The sequence below is a fragment of the Aythya marila genome (assembly GCF_965140915.1).
Source record: "Aythya marila genome assembly, chromosome: 4".
In the NCBI taxonomy this organism is placed as follows: domain Eukaryota; kingdom Metazoa; phylum Chordata; class Aves; order Anseriformes; family Anatidae; genus Aythya; species Aythya marila.
This window is the reverse complement of record NC_139045.1, coordinates 64,850,336-64,868,480: the sequence shown is the minus strand read 5'-3', so window position 1 is coordinate 64,868,480 and position 18,145 is coordinate 64,850,336. Positions and strand designations below refer to the sequence as shown.

Below are 18,145 nucleotides of genomic sequence, written 5' to 3'. Positions count from 1 at the left end.
TGTGTGTTACTGGTATAATACAGTTATACTTAAACTGTAAATTATTCTACTATGACCCTAGAAGTTTTAGTCATGAAAAATAAATCCACTCTGCTTGATGATTTAGTACAGAGGCAAAGGACTCAGAACAAATCTGACTGTTGACATAGAATCATCCAGCGTGAGAATCAGAGCATCTACTCCCTGTGTCTCCTGCTCCTAAAGCAACTTCGATTCCAGAAGGCCTATGGATTTTATTGGAATGCAAATATAGGAGCTATATTCATCAAATAAGGGGGTTCTTGAGGTCCCTTCCAACCCCTCCAATTCTGTAATTCTGAGACCCATCATGCAGTTATATCCTATCATATGGTATCAAACAAACAACATAATATTCATTTAAAGTTGTGCAAATGATGATATCTTGGGTACACTTTTCCTTGCCAGAAAAACTTCTGCTTGGCCATATACAGTGTTTCGCCCCTTACTTAACATCAAAGTGATATACAACACCTAAAGGCAACAGCGGAGATCCCAGAATTTCCTGCAGTGCCTGTGCTTTCTTGCAACAGTTTCTGTGTGTATCTAATAGCATAGTTATTTTAACATCAACAACATTGCTTTTCTACTTGAAGCTAAGGATACATTCTTGAAAATAAGCACCACAACACAAACATGCACCTGAAACTGATCAACAGATCCCTCATCCAACTACAACTACTGGGCATGATACATAACATATGAATCCATTTGGGCAATTTTCCTGTAAGAAAGAAAAGCACGCTCTGAAGTAAGAACAGGATGATGTGAGCCAAATCAGAAACTAACTTTTCCTATCCCCTTGCTTTCCACAACTGAAATCCAGCTATCTTTGCTAACTGCCGCTAGAAAAGCAAAAAATTTTCAGTGTAGGAGGAATGGCTTAAAATACTTCTGAGCTTATCTAAATAATTGCTTGTTCAATTACTTTTCAATCATTTTTAAAGGACTTTTTATAATCAAGATTATGATTAGACACTTATTGTTACACAAAGTGAAATTTTAACTAAGGGAATAGCCTTCAGATTTTACTATTACTCAATAGTGACATGCTCAAATGCCTGCTAAGCTTTCATTTGTCTCACAATTGGCTGCAAACAATATAACCTAAAATCCAAGTATATTTACAAGGATTACAACATCGTGCTCAATTTTAATTCTGAATAGTTCAGTGGAGTACAATATATTTTAAGAGTTGATCAAGGACTCCTCAAACATGATACACTACTAACTTATTCTGTGTGGTAACCTATTGAAAATATTTTCTTGATGTATTTTGGAGATTAAAGCGAGCCAGTCCACATCATGACACAAACTTCAGCTACACCAGAACTCCTGCAAAGTTTATAAAGCCCAATGGTCTGGGTTGGAATTGAAAATTGTTGTTCTTACAAGCCAGGCTACTTGCAAGCAACAGTAATTTTTTTCTTGGTAAGACATTATCTTTTTTATTATAGTTATTCTTAAGCACACGATGTTGTATCGCTCTAGCAAATAGAGTATCTGCAGCATCTTCCGCATCATCTAAAGAAATTCATTGTAATGAAAAAAAAAGGATGCAGGATTTAGACTAACAAATACAAAGGGCATGAATACCCCACCTGATTTATTTTTGCTCTGCAACTCACTCACTGAGCAGAAATTTTGCTGCCACACTTCCATGGCCCTAGGCACCGACTCTGGCTTGGCCAGTAGGGTGTCTCTGAGGACTGAGAACTTCCTTCAGTTTTTGGCTTAGTAAGAGGATACTCTGAAAGCCCAACAAAGCCTGCCAAGCAGCTAAAGCACCCTTTGACAGCTGGAAAGTTTTCCTTTTTAAAAACAGCACCAAAACCCACCGCGAGCATCCCACTGAACGCTGGCAGCAGGAAACCCCAAGCGACGCCCGCAGCCCCTAAGCCAGCCCTGCCTTCCCCCGTCAAGGTGATCCCACAAAACCGGGCGACCAGCCGCACTGCGGGACAGACCGGAGCGATTTACGCCTTATCTTTTCTTATTTTTTAACGCAGCACCGGGCCGAGGAAAAGCAGGGAGGCTCAGCCCCGCCGCCCCCCCTCCCCGGCCTGCCTGCCTGCCTCCCTCCCTCCTCAGCGGGCCCCACCTGCACCGTGTAAACCCAGCCGACGTCCATGTGGCTGTGGGCGACCACGAAGGCCCGCAGCTGCCCGCGGCCAGCAGCCGGCAGGATGAGGCTGAAGAGGAGCAGCAGGGGCCCCATGGCTGCTCCACAGCCGGCCAGGGCCGGGGCCGAAGCCGGGGTTTTCCTAGCCGCGTCCCGCCCCCGGCCGCCCCCCGCTCCGGCGCCGCCTCCCGGCCGGGCCTCCACCATCTTGAGGGAGCGGGAGCCGCGGGCCTGCTCGCCAGAAGGCGCTGCTTTTTTTTTTTTTTTTTTCTTTTTTTTTTCCTTTAAAGCACTTTTTGGTTAAATCGGAGGATATGAGGAGGGGAATTGGGCCCAGGGGGTGGCTGGCAGCCCCGAGGTGCTGCTGGTACGTGGGGTCCTTGCAGCAGGGTGCAGGACCCCGTGAAAACCACGGACCCCCGGGAGGTAGCTGTTAGTGCTGCTCCTGGAGCTGTTTTATTTATTTATTTTTTCTTTCTATAAAACCATATTGCTCAGGGAGGTGTTCAGTTCTTCATCCTGGCCGACTCGAAATCCCAGTGATTTCTTTTGGTGGAAATTCTATTTGGAATGGAATTCTTTACTTCTGGGCCTGGTACTGCAATACGGATTATTGTCTTTGTGTTTTGAAGTTGTAGCAAGATTAAATTTTATTTTATGGGGTTGACCTTCTGATCCCATTTAAATTGGTTTTCTCACTTGCTTTCTTACCGTTAGTGAGCGCTGGCTGCTGTGCTGAAACTAAAACAGTCATACTCCTAGGTCTGCTGATAACCCTTGTGAAAAGGGACAACGTCCATAATTTAAAAAATGTTATATAGGTAAGGCAGCCCAGTCTCCCCAGAAATTTGGTCTGCAGTTCCTGTTTCTGTCCAATATAATACTATATTAAAAGCCCAAATAGTTATTTTGTTGATTCACTCTTTGAAGTACACGGTAGTATACTTCTGGCTACCCAGCTTAAATTCAAGTTTGAGTAAATTATGTGCTTTTAACAATGTTACAATCCTGAAATGATAAAAAGTATCACACCAAACTCATTTCCAACAATTCAAAAATAAAGGTAGCCGGCTGAAAGTAGTATCTGCTCGTACCTTCAAGTTTGTCTGTTGATTTAGAATTCATAGGTTAACTAGATTTAGTTCAAGCAGTCACATCTCTATTTGTGATAAAACCATCACAAATAGTTTTACAGTATTCCTCTACAGACTTGCACTGATAAAAGACAAATTCATGCTGAACTTCCTATCCCTTGAGTGCACGTTAACCCATCTCAATATTTAAGGTACATATAGAAACAGATCACACTCTAAGTAAGATCTGTATCTATCCTACCATTTTAGAAAGAAACAGAAATATATAACATACTGCCTTACATGCCAAGCTGATTTTTTTTAACATACAAAGTGAGTAAATTTTTGAAGTCCATAATGAAGTCCATAATGAAAGTCCATAACGAAAAACAGTATGTAATTCAGTAATGCTGAAGAGCATAAAATCACTATGTTTTATAAAAATATGGCTAATATGAATGAATTCTCCTACAGCTGGGCCCTTGTTTGCTTATTAATATGGGAAACTATAATTTTCTCCAAAAAGAAGAGGCTTGTACTGGGATGTTAAGGTTATTTTTACTTAATACTTCGTGGAGAGCAATCAAGGTCTGTAGGTACTTTAATGAGAGAGTTAGTATCTTTAAGCAGCTGGATGAAGCTTTAATACAGCTCTGTGATATCTGTTTTTCCCCAAATCATCAGCTTAAATCTTTTCAGTTCCAAGAAAGCGAGCACACATCCAGCAAACATATGGCTTAGAGATAAATATATATACACAGTCTAAATGAAGTGATGTTCCTTTACCTCAGAAGGCATTATGGTCTTGTAATTTAGGTGAAGTTCCCAGGAAAGCTTAAGCGTTGGCATTTTGCTCTGCTGCTAAAGTAGCTGAGAATGTTTGCAGACTGTTACTCCCATTTTAAACCTATTTCCATCAGAACATGTAATTGTCCTCACTCTTTCACACAGGTCACAGTATTACCCCGTCTTGTACAGAGTAGAGAAGAACATACCTGTTTGAACAGAATACTTACATTAGTAAAAATCAGATCAAACTACCTACAGTTTATGAAAGCACACACAAATCTAAAGGCATCAGGAGGGTCTTCATGTGCTACAAAACAGAATGAAGGTTGGCATATCACATTGAATTTATGGCAAAAATAATGGAGGATCCAGTGTAATTGGGCCATGAGAGCTGCCTATATTGATGTTTTCTTCTCTAGTGCTCCTAATCTCTTACCATGGCTTGATTATGGCCTTCCTGTACTGTTTCTTAAGCTTTTCTCATTTGCCCGTACAAAGTGTGCTTGCTTGTTTTTTTTTTTTTGACATGAGCTATGGTATATGTGGGCCTCTGACATTGTCGCCTCAAAAAGACAGATCTAGGCACAGTGCTGCCAGCTGTAAGCTAAAAAGTCACAATCTTTGTGTTAAACAAAATGCCAAGAAAGCCACCTGGTGTACAAAACAATTAACATACCTTTAGATTTCCCTCCTGTGGTGTTTTTAGGGTGGATGTCTGTGAGAATAAAGACGTTTATAAAGTATGCTTGCTATAACTGACTGTTTCAGCACTTTAAAATTTTCTGCTCCCCTAACAAATTTCCAGCCAAGGCAAGCGTCACTCCACAGAGCACTTTGCTTTACTTGATGAAAGGTTTGCTTTCTTAGTTACCTTTCATGCATGCTGTGAAGACAGCCTGCGGATCCTTGGTCCCGAAGATGAGAAACGCTCTCGAGCCTCGCAGTGATTTTAGCGTGCGTAAAACCTGAGAAATCAGCTGGCATGTGCAGCCTCCATCCCTGACAGGCTGCACAGCCCAAGGCAGGTAAGAAGCGAAGTGAAGTGAAGTGAAGCGTGGCACGGCGGGACGCCCTGAAGGGGAACTCGGGGACTGAGGCTGAAAGGGGAGCGCAGAGGAGGGATGAAGGAAGGCGGGCGGGCGGCAGCACAGCAGCCGGCCGTGCTGAGGGGGGCTCCCCACAGACCAGCCGGGCCCTCTGGCACCTGTTGGGGCCGCGGCGGGTCCTGGCGAGGCTGCGCCGCCTTCCCCCGGAGCTCCGGGCGGAGCCTTCCCCGCCGCCCGTCCTCCCTCCCCCGGCTCCCTCAGCGCCCCGAGGCAGCGCCGGCTGCCTGCGCCGCCCGCTCCGCTGGGAGGAGGAGGAGGAGGAGGCGCCCCGAGCTAGCTACCGGCGCTGGGAGCAAAGCAAAATAACAGTTCAGAGCACTGGGCACCTTCCGCAGGGCGGCACACATGTCCCAAAAGCAGGGTATTTCGTTAATGTTCCCCCTCCTCCCGCCTCGCTGTAGCCCCCTCTCATCTCTCTGTTCCCTTCTCTGCCCTCTCCATCTCTCCTTGCCCTCTTCCCCACTGCTGCGGCTTGTCCTCTCTCCTCCACCCCACTGCCTCTTGTTCCTTCCTCAACCTTCTCCCCATGGCCCCATTCTCTCTTCCTTGTGGGTGCTGGGTGCACCAGCCTGACCATGCCTTTGATCCTCTTCCTTCTCTTACAGTTGGCGGCCCCCCAGGCGACAACAGCGCGGTTGACTGGTGCCTCTACCAGCTCAATGGAGCAGCCGAGTTTGAGGTCTCAGAAGGTGAGTGCGGGGTGCTGCGGTTCAACCCTGTGGCCACCATCATGTCCCGTCACCTGTGGGTGGCTGGCAGGCTCGAGGCTGGCCATGGCACAACATTGCAGCCAGCAGGGATGGCTTTGGGTGGTGGAGATGCTGTCAGAGCAGGAGGGGATTGCAGTGGGGCCGCTGGAGGTTTGTGTGCCCCAGCCTCGTGTAAAGTGTCCATGCTGGTTGTCTTCTGCTGGGAGATGATGAGGTTTGTCGCTCATGGCCTAGGTGGCATCAGGCTTCTTTGCCTTGATGATGGCAGCTGCTGGTGCGAGTGAGGCTGTGTAGTACACGTGGAAAGTTTTCTTGCCTTCTTTTTGTTTTCTTGACTTTGAAGAGGTAACCTGGAAAGTTTTCTTTTTGAATATTCTGTGAAAACAGAAGGAGCAGCCTTTGAGTGCCAGGGCAAAAACCCTTCCCCTCTGGGACTGAACCATGTGTGGTTTTGAATATCCAGTGTGCTTCAAACTTAAGTGTCAACCTGTAGTTTCTAGTATGTCCTATATGTAGTGTTGCAAATGCCAGAGAGCATATTTCAGTGTCTCCGCTGGTTTTGTTTCCAGTGAGTTAAGTGGAGCCAGGACCTTGTCTCAAAGTTTTTTTGTTTGTTGTTACCATGTGCTTCTGAGGGGAGTGCCTTATGGTTTGAAAGGGCGTAAATGAGCATTACAAGTTCAAGCTAAACTAAATAGCTTTTTAGTAGGGAGGAAAGTGAAAGGCTGTAATAGATTGGGGTCAGGTTAGGAAAAACTTTCCAGTGATGAAACACTGGAATAGGTGGGGTGGGTAGACAGCAAAATCTCACTCACTTCAGATATTTAAAGTCTATTTCACAAACATTGGTTGAGGTGATAAAGCTGCAGCTCTTGCTGTGGGGCTGGTAGATAGACTAATGGTTTGAGGTCATCTTCAGCCATGCTAACTGTGATTCTGTGGGATGCAAAGTTTTGGGTTGTTTTGTGTTTTGCTATTTAGTGAACTACTAATAAGTGTACTACTAGTAAGCTACAGTTCTATTAGGGCTTTAGGCTATTTTTTTTCCCAAAAAGATTTGATGATGGTTTATATTTGAAGATGTACTTAATGCTGTCTATAATTACGCACACGTATACTGAAATATTTCTCAAAATATGTTGTGATTTGGTGCCTAGGTTATATATTTTTTTTTTGTCTGAAACTGCATGCCAAACCAGATGTGATGACAGTAGGTGGGGGTGGAAATTACATCCATGTGAGGGAGTGTAATGAGTGAGTGACAGCATTTCTCAGGCATCATAGAATGTTGAAAACAAGCTTTAGGTTGGCATTTAATTTTATTTAAAGATTTGAGTGAGTGGGATATGCTTCTTAACCTTACTCGTCTGGGTAAATATCAGTGTTTCAGCACTGCTTTGAGAGTATAATGTTTGCTTCTAAACAGGTGTTGTATTCCTTTGATTTATTGGGCTGCCTTTTGCCACATGACAGAATCAACCACAATTTTTTAAATTGGTTTGCTAACCCTAACTTCAGTTTTTTTCAGATTTCTTTAACACTGGCAATTTATGGATGCCCAAATTTACTCCATGACTTAAATGAAAATCTTAAATGCTTTCTCTTCCTTACTCAGCCAGGAAATACATGAATTTCAGAGAACAAGCAACAGGCAGAAACACCATAATTTGGTCACACAAACCACAGAATCAAAATCCTCTGCAGGTAGTAAACCCCATTTATGTTAATAGGCTTATATATGGCATGCATTTTGTACTTCTTTTCCATTTTCCAGGATACATTATCTACTAAGTGCCACTGATATCTAGGGACACGTACAGCAATATAATTGGCACACTTTGCAGAAGTGAAAAACAACACATTTAACATATAAAAGGAAGTACCACGATAGGTGGCTTGACCTCTTGCATGATAATTTTGGATAAAGTCTAAGCCTTGTATTTTCTTGAAGTTTGCCTCTAAAATAGCTTAAATTACACAGAGGCAAAAGGAACCTTTAGCTTATAATTGATTGTTCTTAGGACTTTCAATGCAGATTGTTCTTCAGTGCTTATCCTACTTCCTTTTACTGTAGAGAAAGGCCACAAGAACTGTGACTGCAGCTGCATTGGTTAGGGCCACCTAACCAATGGATAGATGGACCAATTAATCTATATTAAATATAATTATGTGTTTAATGAGATATATATCTGAATAGATAACCACATATATATTAATAGTCCAAGTGGGTCCTCTGGGCACCTCTTGCTGCTTTTGTTACTGAATGCATGCAATGGCCTTGCAGGACTCTGTCAGTTAGACTCCAGAATTGTGCTCAGCAACACTTCTGTCTTAGACTAGGGAAGAAAATGATTCTTTTTCCAAAAATAGATGTTAGATGAAAAACATTCATTTACATAAGAGAAATGCAAAATTGCATATTTCAAATGCAAGGAAAAATAGAGCATAGTAAGTAAAACATAACAATCAAAGCCAAGATATTCATGTTTGATTTAGTCTTGCTGCTTTGAAACAAAACCCTATTTCAAATATTGCTACTTCTATAATTAACATCTAAATGCAAAATATATTTTATTCATGCTAAAGATCTCAAAGCACTTTGCTCACATTAAGTGCAGCCTCACAAAAGCTACATGAGGAACAGTATTAGAGTATCCACCTACAGGCTAGCAAAATGAAATATTGAATTAAGGATGTGATTTATTTGGTAGGAGCTAAACTTCCACTATTGAGCAGTTAGTACTTTGAAATTCTGAAAAGCCAGATCTTGTGCTGTTTGCCCATACTGTCTAGTGGACTGATGGCAGGACCGCTTATTCCAGACCCTTTGTTTTGAATTACGATTCATACCAACTTCTTGAGAACTTTGTGTAAGTTAAAGAGTGTTTTAGATATTCTGAGAGGTGAAGTCCAAACTGTCAGTTCTTATACAAGTTATAGATAGCATTATATTTACTAATGACTATATGGTTCATGAAAAGATTGAGTCAAAATTCATATTTTTAGTTTTCAGTCTTAAAGATAACACATCAGAGATTGGTAAATTGAAACTGATTTGCAGTGTAAATTTTCTTTTAATCTGTTTCTTAAGTTCATGCTCTTGAGTGACTGAAGGCCACAACATTAGTGCCTTGTGAATCATGTGATACAAACTTTCCTGTTACTTGCCTTAGACTGTTCTACTGTTCTTTTTTTTCCTGAGTAATTTGGAGAGAAGCATTGAGTAGATAACATGGATAAAACAGTATTTTTATTGTAAGAATACATTTGAATAATGTACTATTTGAAGGAGCTCAAAGCCTTGGGAAGCGATGAATTTGAATTTAATCATTGTTGGGTTTACATGTGATAATTTATTGCTTCCTGTAGTTTTCAGTCATAGCCAATAAGTCTGGGTTTGGTTCAATATTGTCTTTTCCAGTATTACATGAATTCCATGTAAGACAATGTAATTGCTCCAGCTTGCAACTGAAGTAATGTCCTTGCAAGTCACGTCTTCATTACTCAGGTGCAATTAAATAGGAAGTCTCCATCTGTAGATGCTTTGGCCTTTCAGTCCTCTTTTGGCTGAACCAAACAACCGATTTTCATTTGTTTCTTATAAAAAGGCACGGTAGCAGCTCTTAACAGTTAGCCAACATTTCTTTGCACATATCTGAACCATGCCTCTTCTGTGCCCCACAGTTCTGGGAGGGACACCCGTTGTCTCACCCCAAATTATGGTTAGGATACTGTCAGTTTGCACACTTTCTGAAAAGTGCTACCATCATTTGCTCTTGTTATGATGTCCTAAGTGGCTGTGTAAGACCAGACCCAGCAAATGGTTCTTTACAAGAAAAAGTGGGTATTTATTTGTTGCTGCAGAATCAGATGCTTAGCTTCAATATGCAAAGTTCCTCTTTATAGACTAAAGGCTTGAGGTACATTGAGGCTCTGTTTATTCATATGATAGCTTTGCTAATAAAGATACTTATCTACAACAGTCCATTTCGTGATATTTTCATTCATTGTTTTTGAAGTCTTTGTTTATGTGACATGGGTTTTGTAATAGTCTTTCATTCAAATATTCTGTAGATTACTACACAAAATACTTCTTGAATGACAATAAAATACTAAAATATATTTGTGTATACACTCGTTATAAAAAAGAAAAAGGTGGACGGCTTATTTACACTTCTCATTTGCTGTTTCCTAATTTTGCATTTTAAATAAGAATTGGTTTAATTTTTATGTAAAAAATTAATTTAATACATGAAGAAGATTGAATTGAACTGATTTATAAAATCTCTGTTCTCACAGTGTTTCTATTGGAACTTGATATGGGTGCTAGAGTATGTTTTCTACTAAGAGTTAACAACTCTTAGTAACAAACTTGCCTTACAGTCTGCCCCATTTTAATATCTCCACTTACTCGGTCACATTTTCTAGTTTCTGTCATTTTCCTCAGCTTTTGTTTCACTTTCTCTTTGTCCCTTTAACTCTTCTCTCTGCCAAGAGGGTTGTGGGGGGTCTCAGCCCATTGACTGTTGCAGAGTCTGGCAGAGGGGTCTCCCCTCTGTGTCACTGGAAGTCTGCCATTTGCAGCAGGTGCCCGCACAGCAAATCTTAGCTCTTTTCCCTCTGTCTCTCACTATTTCCAGGTCTCCAAGGCCTACCATTTTATATGATCCTTTCAATTCCATCCAAATAACTCCTGGCAATTTTGGTTTTATCTGTGGTTGAATGATCAGAATTTCCTTGGGTGTTTCAGTTGGCTGCATCCTCTAAGATGCACTTGGTATACATATCATGAAAGATGAAATCACACTGTTGTGTGCCTGATTATGCAGGTATTAGCAAGTCAAACATGAAGCTTTCAAGTTATCTAGTACAGAATTCAACAGGGACATCTTTTATACTCCCTCTTTTGTATGAAATACACAATAATTTAATTTATGCCATGATTTTGTTATAAATAACAACACTGATGAAGGAAACTGATTTCAGTGGTGCCACATCTTTGCCATTTACACTAGTTTTCGTATTTAGTCAAACATTCAGCTTCCATAGTGATGAACAGTTTGAAGGGTATAGGATTGCCTGTGGCTCCAGCTGGGATGCTGAAAAATCACCAGCTCTTCACCAAGCTTCCTCTAGCACTGTAAGTCAAGTCAGAAACCACTGGGCAGTTTGTGTTGATCTGTATGAAGATGTCACAGCAGAAAGAAATTCCAATTAATAAATAAAATTGTTCCGTTTCAAAAATCGCAACCCAGAAGCTGCAAATGAAGTTGTGAAAATATGAATCCAGAAGTCATATTGTGGACAATATAGGTAGGAAAGTGAACTGTTCTTAATATTGTTATTTATCTGTTCTTTTTTGCAAAATGCAGTGAAATGCATTTTTTTTTCACTAATATGCTGAGAGTTTTAAAACAGGAATGAATTTCTTTTCTTCTATGTATTTCTGCTGTCTGATAAAAAAAATGCAAGGATACCAAGCTATTCGGGGGATTCAACCAGCTTTCGGTTGTACTGTGTGTGAAGGTTGGACCTTCCTGTCTCAGCATGTTTAAGCAGAGCCTTTCTGTCCTCTACTACGAACTCCTTATTCAAAATAACGGGCAGCAGCTCACATTTTCCTAATCCTCTGTGTGATCACTTGATGATATAGGACCGAAGCCAAAAAACAGTGAAATGTATTGTTTACAGGCTGAATTCTGCTTCTTGACATTAACGTTGGATTGCCGTTGTTTGGTAAACCAGAAGAGGGAGCTACTTCATAATGTTCCATCCTTTTTGAACAAAGTCATGGATTATTATTTTTGGAAGACAAAATCCAAAGATCTCATGTGACACCTTATTTTGTCACTCAGTTCATCGCTTGCTTATTTCTAAGGATTTTCATATAGGCTTAGCTCTTTGGTTTCTTTCAGTTTTCAAGTATCAGTTCTGTGTTTGTCTTTAAATACTGCATTAATATAAAGCCATAAAACCTTTAGTTGATATAATGACTGTGGTTCCTTCTATTTAATGTGCTGAGTCCTTTCTAAACATCAATTTTCTGCCTAGTGTGCTGTGGATGTTTACAGCTGTTTTCTGTAGCATGCAGGGAGAACTTTGTGGTGGCTGGACTTCCTATGTATAACTCTGCTTGAGATGTTGGAGGCTTATGGGGCATTGTACTTAGGTTTGGGCTTTGTTTTCTGTTTAAGGGCTGTTTCTTTGGTTTGTTCCAGTAAGCAGATGCAGAAAGAATTTGAAAATGGCAATATGTAAATAAAATAGCAAAACTCATGTATGCTGTCCCTCAGTCTTGGTAGTCATTGGTTGGTGGAGCTCTAGATTGCTACGAGTGATAATGACAACGTATCTTGTCAAAGTTGTCATGCCTCCAGGTTCATTGATGGGCATTTTCCATTAAGAACTGATGCAGTGGTGGCACTTCATTTCTGCATTTTATGCATAGAGTTCTGGGAAACAGGTGAGTCTCCTTCCACCTGAGTTCTCTGTTCCCTCTGTTTTGTCCTTAAGAGCTATGGGAGATGCTCTCAGTAGTATGAAATTCATCTTTGATCTTCATCAAGAAGAGTAAATACAGCACTGTGCTTCTTGTGGGCAATCACCTTATAAATTTCATGGAAGTTTTGAGGTGCCATTGGAGCCTTTGTTTCCTGGAGAGAAATACAAGCTGGTAAATGTCCTTGCAGTGCCACTGGAGAGTGAGAATGAAGTATTTCTCTTGTTAGCAGCATTGACTACTCCTGGATGTGGTAGTGTCCTGCTGTTGGCTGGCCTCATGTTTCCTTTTAGTAAATGTTGAAATACGGCTGCTTTCAGGAGAGTACTGCTGGATTCCTTTCATACCTTTCTGTGGTATCGTCATGTGCCCTTCAGGTTAAGTATGCAAGCTGCACTGCCAGAGTATTTAGACGTTACATTAAGAAGTTGTGTACAGTATTCCAAAACATAAATGTACCAAAATGAAGAACTCTGTGGCTTATTTTTCATTATATTGTAAAATACTTTGAGAATTTTTTTTAATAGCCGCACAAATGCGTGTACATGCATACTTTCTTATCTTCATGTGAGATTTATATAAAAATCAAAGAAAGTTAAATTAGATCAATGTATATGTGTTTGACTTTTTCCTCCTCCAGAAATTTTTAGAATAAATACTATTTATTTGACACACATAATGTTTTACACAGTATGTATGTTTGTAATGGTTCAAATAAAAAGGATTTAGCAATATGGAAAAAATTGACCTGTTTTTAATGTTCTTAATACTGATGACCTATTTATATGTTTTTAAGTCTTTCATAAAATACAGTCTCTTTCCAGAAACATACATTCCCAGGTGTTCTGGCTACGTTTATTTACAAGCCCGTTTTATAGAGGCTCATGTCACAGTGAACAGCATTGACAGTTGGGATGATTGCAGGAATATGTAAAATGTTAACCTCATAAATCTTTCTCCATCCATTGCATTAAGTAATTTTCAGAAAATATTCAAAAGTATGATGCAAGAGACAGCTCCATTATTTCAGTTGAAACCATTTTGGTATTGCAGTTGAAGACAATGTGTTCGGTTCAGAGACAATTAAGTCTTGATGCTAAGAGGGGCCAGTGCCTTGCCTTTTGTACTTAGAGAGGGCACGTGTCATTCAAAAGTGACTTGTAAAACTATCTAACACAGTTGTATTGTTAGTGACGTGCCTTTCCATTTCACCCAACTACCTTAATTACTGTATTTAATAGTCGTCTTAGAACCCTGAAACTAAAATTATCCACAATTTTGCTGGCAGACACAAAGTATAGTAATCTTCTTTCTCTTTGTAGCCAGACTAATTTCTGGTGTTATGACTAGACTTAAATAGCTGCATCTTTAAAGGTGCAAGTCTAATAGTAGAAGTGTTATTCTTGTGACACTTAATAGTTTCTTGTTAGGCCTGTCATATTGAGTAATCTTCTAGATCTTTGAAAGTTTTAATATCAAGGCTGTGTTTTTATTGATCAGATCACTCTTATTTTTGAAGGTTCTCTGATAATCTCTTGCATTAACATTATAAACTGCTTGGAAATTGAATATTTACTCTGGAAATACCCAGTGCTTCAGATTTTATTTGAAAGAAGCCCTCACTCGGAGTCCTTTATAATGCTATGCAAAGGCAGTTTAAGATAATTGTGAACTCACATTTTAAGCTAAATTCTTATTTTTCATGCACTTAAAATATGCAAAATTGTGATTTTATTTTTTAACTTGAAATTTTCCACGTGGACAGATACTTTCTTAAGTTTCCTAGGATGTTACTTTCAAGTGCACTGTCACCTCTATTCCAAACCAGGAGATCCCAGCTGTGTTTTACTGTTTTCCCTGGATTTCTTTGATATTTTGCTCCCACATGCCCTAGTGGGACATTCACCTTTCCTCTTGTAAGTGGAATCTCCTGAGACCTTGCTGGTCTGTTGAGTTTCTTGGCAGAGCAGCTGAGCATTGCTGTGTGCTCTTCAGAAGAGTGCCACTGTGTCTCTGCAGCTTTGTGACGTTGTTTTCCTTCTTGATTTCCCCCCTCTCCCCAGGCTCCTCCAAGGTAAATAAAAATCATAGTTAAGAGTAATACTGACGTTGACTTTTCTGGAAGTAGCAACTGTGAAATAAAATTTACTCCAATTTTAAAATGCTGTAGTAATAACTTGTATATGTGATGTCTAATCTGATGATTTTCGAGGCATTATTGTTGAGTGACAATTCCAAAATAAGAAGAGGTGTGTCAGACTCGCTCCCTTTTTCCTGGTGGTGTCAAAAGACAAAATGTACTGGTTGGGAAATAGCAACAAGAACATTTTGGATCAAAGAAACTGGCTTTGAAGTTTGAGTTTCTTGGTCCTGCCACGGGACAGATCACCTCTGCTAAAGAACATCTCCAGTGGCAGCGAGAGGCTGTCTCTCCTCCTATGCTGATGTGCGCTGCTGCAGCAGCTTGTGACCGATATTGCACATCAAATGTCAGTCCTCAATACTCTTATGGCAGAAATCACTGCCTTTTCCTGTATGTTCAGAGTACCCAGAGCAATGCCTGTGCTGACTGGGGCCGGCAATGCTGGCTGTGACAGCCCTGTCACACTCATGCTTACTTGCAAGGAAGATGACAAAGGTATATATATCTTCTGCTAGAGCCCTGGAAGAAAGCATGTACCCAAACTCTGAAATTAAAAAGTCGAACAAATTTAGGAAGATTGCAAAAACAAGCTTTAGTGACATTATCACTTTTCTGCTATTTTCTGCCACATTTGACTCACAGGTTTTATGTGGCTCTGTTTTACTTCTTGTGTATGCAGTGTGAGCACAATTAGAGCTCTGTACTTTGACAGACACAGCCGTGTGTTGTTTCTTGGGGAAGAACAGTTAAATATGTAACCATCCATATAGGTTCCTTTTTTTCTGGAAAAACAAAACAAAACAAAACAAAACACATGCTTACCTATGTTAATGTAACATTTAGTTGAGATGGTAGCGCGAGTCAAGAAATTCAAAGATATAGTTCCCACAGCAACCATAATTCAACCTCACTGCTGTGAAAGCACAAAAGCCCACACCAAATACCATACAGAATACTGCATGTGTGCAAGTGTGTGAGATACAGTTGCTAGGAGAGCCATAAATTTTAATTTCCAGAGGTTTTTTGGATTCATGGTTTGTATCTATAATTATTTGTATTTTATGGAAACGGTGCGGTAATGAAAAACTGAGGAAAAGAGGCCAGTTGCATTATTGTATCTTTTTTGCAATGCATAATAATGCATTGATTATATTCCTGTCTCTGCCTTTTTGTAGAGTTTTCCTTTATTTCAAAGTAAGTAATATTGAACGTGACATATACTCTGGCCTGCTTCCTTATCTGATCCTATTTTTTCCTCTTCATTTAGCCCTATTCCTGAATGGCAGCTAATGAGGTATATTCATTTACCTACCAAGGATAAAAGAAGCCAGATATTTGTCCACATGTAGTCCTGCATCCTGTTATTCAACCACATCCATGGTATAAAGCTCCATTGTAAAATATCTCAAGGCATATGGAATGTGTTTCTTTTCAATGTTTATTCGGACTTTGTTTCTCAGCTAGGTCTGCCAGTTTCTTGATTTGGTCGTGTTGGACATATATTAGCAGTTAGTGAAGAGGTGGACATGTCCTTGTTTTGAAATTAGAAGTATGTAAATATTTCAAGTATTGTAGATACTTGGCACTGAAAGTATTTTATAAAAAGTACGTCCAGTGTTTCCAGAAGTTGTTTGGCTGAAATATAACCATGATAGACTTCACTTGAACCTTTAGGATCTGGCCAGTAGAGACAGACTGTGATGTTTGAATTTGGTGTATTAAGTCCCATTCTCGTTGTCTGTAGGTTGGGCTGAACTTTTATTATTATTATTATTATTATTATTATTATTATTATTATTATTATTATTATTATTATCATTTTTAATCAACCACATCCCCTTTGACTAAGGCATGTGCTAATAGCTTCTAATTTATTTATAAAATCCATCACAATGTAACTGCATCCCACTGATCATTAAAAAACAAAAAACAAAAAGCAACACATAGGAAGTGACACAGGCTAAAGGAGATTAATAGTAAGATTTTTTCTTCAGTAGGGTACAAAATAATGATTTTGGACACCATCTAGTTTTACCAAACTGATTTTTCTCAGCCCTCCGACACATCTTCGCCTCCAACATGAGCCCTTTTATGGATGGTCTGGACAGAGCTGAAAGGCTGATTGGATGTGAAAATGCTCTCCTTGGGAAATCCTTGGATCTGCCCTGCCCGGATAGTTAGGCAATCTGCTCCAGGAAACCTGTTTTGACAGCGTCTGTTATCTCTGCTAGGCAGGGTCCTACGGGGACCGTCACAGTCTACCTCAAAGGCAGGGGTAGGGGAATTCACTCTGCACTCCACAACCTTCCCAAAGCTTTTATTTTTCTGCTCAAAAGCTGCTTATGAACAGCAGGGGTATTTTTGTACACAGGCTTGTTTAAAATAAAATTATTCGTTGATAGGAGATGCAGGTTTGCTTGTGTGAGAGCTTATGTACTGAAGTTTGAACTCCATCTGAAAATTATAAGCAAAATGTTCCCAACGGCTCAACAAATTGTTGATAGATACATGCAGAAAAATTATGTACATTCTGGCTACCATGTGGTCAAGAGGTGGGGTCATAAGCTTGCACCAACATCCTGACATTTCTTGCTCCAGTGTAATGGTTTTGGGCATTTGTAACGTGTGAAGAATTGCAAGGATGGCTTTATTTTTTTTTTCTGGTTATTGTCTTACCCCTAGTAACTGTGGGGATTATATCTGAACTAAAATAAGAGCAAACTTCAGTGGAAGCTAAGAAATGTCCTGGGACGATTAGTGGTAATAGCAAACAGCAAGGCATCCACCTGACACCGAGCTATTGCTAGGAAATGGTGACATATACATAGGGAGAGGGGCTAGGAAACACCAAGTTTGCATTAGTTTCATTACAAGTGGATAATAACAGTGCTGCTGGACAACTGGGGGCAGTGATGAATTGTTACTTTATGCAAGGTTGCTCTGCCTTTAAGCCCAAGGAAGTGAAATGCTCTGTTGATACTGCCCGGGAGCACCAGGGAACTCAGAACCTCATTTTCCTTAGACAGATCTTGTCGGTGCAACTCTCCTAATGCATGTGCTTTTCCTCAAGCATGTATCTTCCAGTGCACACGTGCGGCCCCAGAGATGCGGATTTCCTAATGGAACGGAGGACTTTGATGAGAGTGGATGGCCGTGTCACCTCGGTGTTCTCAGCGGAGAAGAAAATCTTCCGCAGTGGGACTAAAACCATCTGCTTGCGTCATGGGCTGTTAGGTGTGAGATACGATTTGACTTTCACTTGTTAGTAGCCATTAGTAAATGGCAGGGAGGGCTTTCTGGTTGTTGCTCGTACAGAGTATACCGTGTCCCATCTGTTAGGGATTTTTGTCATTTCTCTTCTCTTGAAAATACATATTTTTGTCAATTACCATTAGCTGGGGAAAAAAGAATGAAAAGTTTTTGCAATTTTTCAGTTTAAATGTTGAGAATTTCGAGTATTTTACATCTATCTGTAATCATTTATGCTGTTAGCCAGGAAGATGTTTGAATTACACTTTTTAACTGATATGAGTTTTATAGAGGAGTTTGCAGTGTGCTCTGTTATTGAAGCAGGCACTTCCTTTTGCAGGGTAATATTTCAGTTTTCAAATTTGACCACCTCCTAACCATTCAGGCTAATAATAACTAATTCGAATTGTGTTTCCTTTTTAAAGAACTTAAAAAT

At 40.2% G+C, this 18,145-nt stretch overlaps 1 protein-coding gene across 1 annotated transcript in view; it reads right to left on the bottom strand.

Annotated features, from left to right (window-relative positions):
• Nucleotides 1-2,275, bottom strand: part of MAN2B2 (mannosidase alpha class 2B member 2) — a 30,038-nt gene extending 27,763 nt beyond the window's left edge. Inside the window, exon 1 of the mRNA XM_082760250.1 lies at nucleotides 2,120-2,275. Within this exon, the coding sequence (XP_082616376.1) occupies nucleotides 2,120-2,236 (117 nt within the window). The 5' untranslated portion in view covers nucleotides 2,237-2,275. The remainder of the gene's footprint in view (nucleotides 1-2,119) is intronic.
• Nucleotides 2,276-18,145: the final 15,870 nt, after the last annotated feature.